This window comes from Myxocyprinus asiaticus, chromosome 2, assembly GCF_019703515.2.
Source record: "Myxocyprinus asiaticus isolate MX2 ecotype Aquarium Trade chromosome 2, UBuf_Myxa_2, whole genome shotgun sequence".
NCBI lineage: Eukaryota > Metazoa > Chordata > Actinopteri > Cypriniformes > Catostomidae > Myxocyprinus > Myxocyprinus asiaticus.
In genome coordinates, this window is record NC_059345.1 from 3,905,548 (window position 1) to 3,909,925 (window position 4,378).

At 38.2% G+C, this 4,378-nt stretch overlaps 1 protein-coding gene across 1 annotated transcript in view; it reads right to left on the reverse strand.

Annotated features, from left to right (window-relative positions):
* LOC127450216 (collectin-12-like) overlaps positions 1-4,378 on the reverse strand; it is a 21,397-nt gene extending 17,019 nt beyond the window's left edge. The window contains exons 1-2 of the mRNA XM_051714108.1: positions 3,960-4,378; positions 2,523-2,573 (exon numbers count right to left, since the gene is read on the reverse strand). Of these exons, the coding sequence (XP_051570068.1) occupies positions 2,523-2,573; positions 3,960-3,966 (58 nt within the window). The 5' untranslated portion in view covers positions 3,967-4,378. The remainder of the gene's footprint in view (positions 1-2,522; positions 2,574-3,959) is intronic.

Genomic DNA, 4,378 nt, shown 5'->3' on the forward strand with positions numbered 1-4,378 from the left:
ACCTCATTCCACCCCTTATACCTCATCCATTTTTTGGAGTTGTGCCCACACCTCTTTAGTAATCCTCAATCTTTCTCTTATTAATAGTGTAACACAAAAAAATGGCAAAATTGCAAAATAATAATAATATTTTTTTATATAATAATTTAAGTACCAAAAGTGTATAGGGTCATTAGAGTCCCTAGGTATGTAAGGTATGTTTTTTTTTTTTTGGGCACTTCCATACATTTTTATGATTTATTATTATTTTTATGTACACTGATGAGTCAAAACATTATAACCACTCACAGGTGAAGCAAATAATGTTGATCATCTCTTAACATGGGCACATGTCAAGGTCCCGTATTCTCTTACATCACATGGATGGCTGTGTACGTGTGCGCTGTTTACCTAGGGAAGTGATGTCACCAGGATGCACTGTGGGAAGATTGCAAGCCAGTGAAGGGAGTGTGATGCTCTGGGAAATGTTCTGCTGGGAAACCCTGGATCCGGTCATTCATGTGGACGTTAATTTGACACGTGCCCCCTACCTAAACATTGTTGCAGACCAGGTACACCCCTTCATGGCAGTGGCCTCTTTCAGCAGGATAATGCACCCTGCCACACTGCACACATTGTTCGGGAATGGTTTGAGGAACATGATGAAGAGTTCAACGTGTTGCCCTGGCCTCCAAATTTGTGATGTGCAGGACAAACAAGTCCGATCCATGGCGGCTCCATCTCACAACTTACAGGACTTGAAGGATCTGCTGCTAATGTCTTGGTGCCAGATACCACAGGACACCTTCAGGGATCTTGTGGAGTCTGCGCTGTTTTGGCGGCATGTGGAGGATCAACAGAATATTAGGAAGGTGGTCATAATGTTTTGGCTCATCAGTGTAGATTTACTATCACAGGATATCTATTTCTTTGTTTATTACAAGAGAAATGAGTACTATATTCATACAAATAAATACTCTGTCATGTTGATTTTCTGTGCAACAGTGGTGAATTATCAATGTCCCAAATACTTGTACACATACATATTATACATGCTATTGTTACTCAAGATGGCGCTGATATTTCAGTGATTGATTTGATTTACATTTGACATTGCTATTTGACGAAGAAGCAATCATAGAAGTTAACTATAGCAAGTGTAACACATGTACAGTATGATATGACTGTTGTCATTTGGGTGTACTACTGAAATTATGTAAGCTGTGCATCTATTTAGATACAATAAGTGCCTGAGAAAATACTTGTGTAGCTTATGTGTAGATTATGTGTTATGTGTAGCTCAATATGTGTTTGACAGATCTCATGAAATTTCAGTATGAAAGTAATAAATCCTTTTCTAGATTTGTTGCATTATCTCTTACATCAAAATATATTTTATTCTATTATTTTTTTAATAGTCTTAACATTTGACACTATCTGGGCATTTTTTAGATCCAGTTGTGATAGATATGAGTGACGGGTCTTTATAGACCCGAACGTGTAAGAGTGTTTGGTAAAATTTCCATGCATTTAAGGGTTAAATAAAAGACCCCTCCAGCGTAAATGTACAAATTGACCTCATCTCACCTCATCTGTCTGACACACTATGTACAGTATATATACTGTATATATAAATATAGTGTGTCAGACAGATGAGGTAAGATGAGGTCAATTTCAGCACTTTATTGGGAACACCTGTACACCTACTTATTCATACGATTATCTAATCAGCCAATCGTGTGGCAGCAGTGCAATGTAAAAAATCATGCAGATGAGGGTCAGGAGCTTCAGTTAATGTTCACATCAACCATCAGAATGGGGAAAAAATGTGATCTCAGTGATTTGGACCGTGACATGATTGTTGGTGCCAGATGGGCTGGTTTGAGTATTTCTGTAACTGCTGATCTCCTGGGATTTTCACACACAACAGTGTCCACTCCAAATGGTGCCAAAAACAATAAACATCTTGTGAGAGGCAGTTCTGTGGACGGAAACGCCTTGTCAAACCTTGAGGCGGATGGGCTACAGCAGCAGAAGGCCACGTCTGGCACTATATTAAGACCATAGTGTTCCTAATAAAGTGCTCAGTGAGTGTGTGTATATATATATATATATATATATATATATATATATATATACACACGTAAATATAGAGTAAGGCTGGCAACACAGATCCACAAGGAAACCTTATTTTACGGACAATGTCTGTTGTTATTGTGTCCTACAAAGACATTAGTAAAGCCTAAATCCGAAGCTATTTATGATCCACGATGAATTTCACAGACTGGTGTAATGTTTAAGAGAAGCACCATCTCTTTCATTTCAACTACACTGCATAAATACTTAAACAATTACCCCTGAACTACACTTAAAGTTGCCTCTAAGAGACATGAGTTTATGAAAGTGTATAATGTACATAATTAGTATAAAACTGATATTTGAGGGAGTAATAAGAATTTATAAAATGTGATTTTGTCGCTGCTGAAAACAGTGATTCTTCAACTTTGTGAGGATGGAATCTGTGGAATCTGAGGGCTTCTTACCAAACCTCTTATATCCAAATGACTGAACATCCTCCTCAACAGCAAAATCATCTAAGAGACAAAAACATAGTTGGCATTAAATTAGCATGAAAAGCACTTTGATGGAGGGGGTCATATATAGATATTTTTATTTATTAGCACGCAAAATAACATCATGCATCCACATAGTAAAATTAAACAAGAAGTACAAGTAGTTTTGGCCCTAATATAACATATGACATAATATTATTGCAGAATATCTGATTAAATCAATACTTTCACAGCGCACTGCCACACTTTCACTTTCTGCCAAAATAATCTGATTCCACTATGTAACAAATTTGTATTTATTTATTTTTTGTTCCTGGGTAGTAAGTGTTATTTCCTAATTGCTTATGCCTCAAAAGTATAGAAAATGGCTATTATTCCCCACAAACTTTGCTTTTGTGACCAGGACAGTGATATTTTGAAATGTACCTATTTCCAATGAGCAAACGGGCGGATTTGTGTCTTTCCGTTCACATAAAGTCAGAAAAAAACAACATATGAATCCAAATTAACATGTATTTATACTAGTGCTGCTCCATAATGGTAACAAGTACCCGTCTCTTCCCCTGGCTCACTCGGTGCACCTCAAAGAGGATTACAACAGCATCAAGACCTTGCTGGACGCCTTGAAGTATGATGAGTATGGCTGGGAGGTCATAGGAGACTTCAAAATGGTGGCATTCCGGATGGGTCTCCAAGGTGGTTTTACCAAGTTTCCCTGCTATCTTTGCCTTTGGGACAGCAGGGACACCAAGGCTCACTACCACAGGCGGGACTGGCCACAGCGGACCGAGTTCTCTATGGGGAGGAACAACGTCAAATGGGAGCCACTGGTGGACCCCCGGAAGGTGCTGATGCCACCACTGCACATCAAATTGGGCCTTATGAAACAACTTGTCAGAGCTCTAGATAAGGAGTCGGCAGCCTTCAAGTACCTTCAAGACTTTAAGTACCTTTCGTGTCTTCGTGATTTTGGATTCCTATGTTGTTTTTTTATGACTTTATATGAAGGAAAAGACACAAATCCCGTTTTCTCATTGGAAATTTGGTACATTTCAAAATATCACTGTCCTGGTCACAAAAGCAAAGTTTGTGGGGAATAATAGCCATTTTCTATACTTTTGAGGCATTAGCAATTAGGAAATAACACTTACTACCCAGGAACAAAAACTGTGTTACATAGTGTTGTGAAAAAAATAAATAGTTTTTTTTAGACAATTAGAAAAAAAACCAGTTAAACTTGTACAAAACCACAAAAAGATAATCTGTAATCTATCATCTCCATATGTAATCTCCATAGTGATATCCTTATCATTAGATTTCCTTTCTAAAGTCATCTTTAGCAACATAGGCTACTTCAGACAAACAGCCATTTATGTAAAGATAAGACAGATTTTTCATGTGGCCTACCTTTCATTGTGATTGATAAAACTGGGCGTTTCAAGAAGATTCTATAATTGGTGATCCGTTAAACAGTTTTTCCTCACAAATTGTTTAACAGCTGTCTCACCAACCCACCAAAGCGAGCAGCTCAGGTTAAATCTGTGGCCAAACAAACATCCAAGTGAGTCGCTGCAGTCTTCAATTCAGCTACTGCTGCTGTTGCTTTTATTTTTCCTTTTCCAGATGTGTTTGTTCTGCAAATATATTAGTGAGTATATTGCTGTCCGTTTGTGTGTCGCTGGTCCTCCTGCGTGCTCAGGTTGAATCAAAAAGCCACAAAAATGTCAAACGACAGAAGGAGTTGTGAGCTCATGGCTCCGGTTCTGCTGACCACGTATTTTCTCCATCAGCTAGACTGACTGTCTCCTTATGTTTGGAGAGAAAGA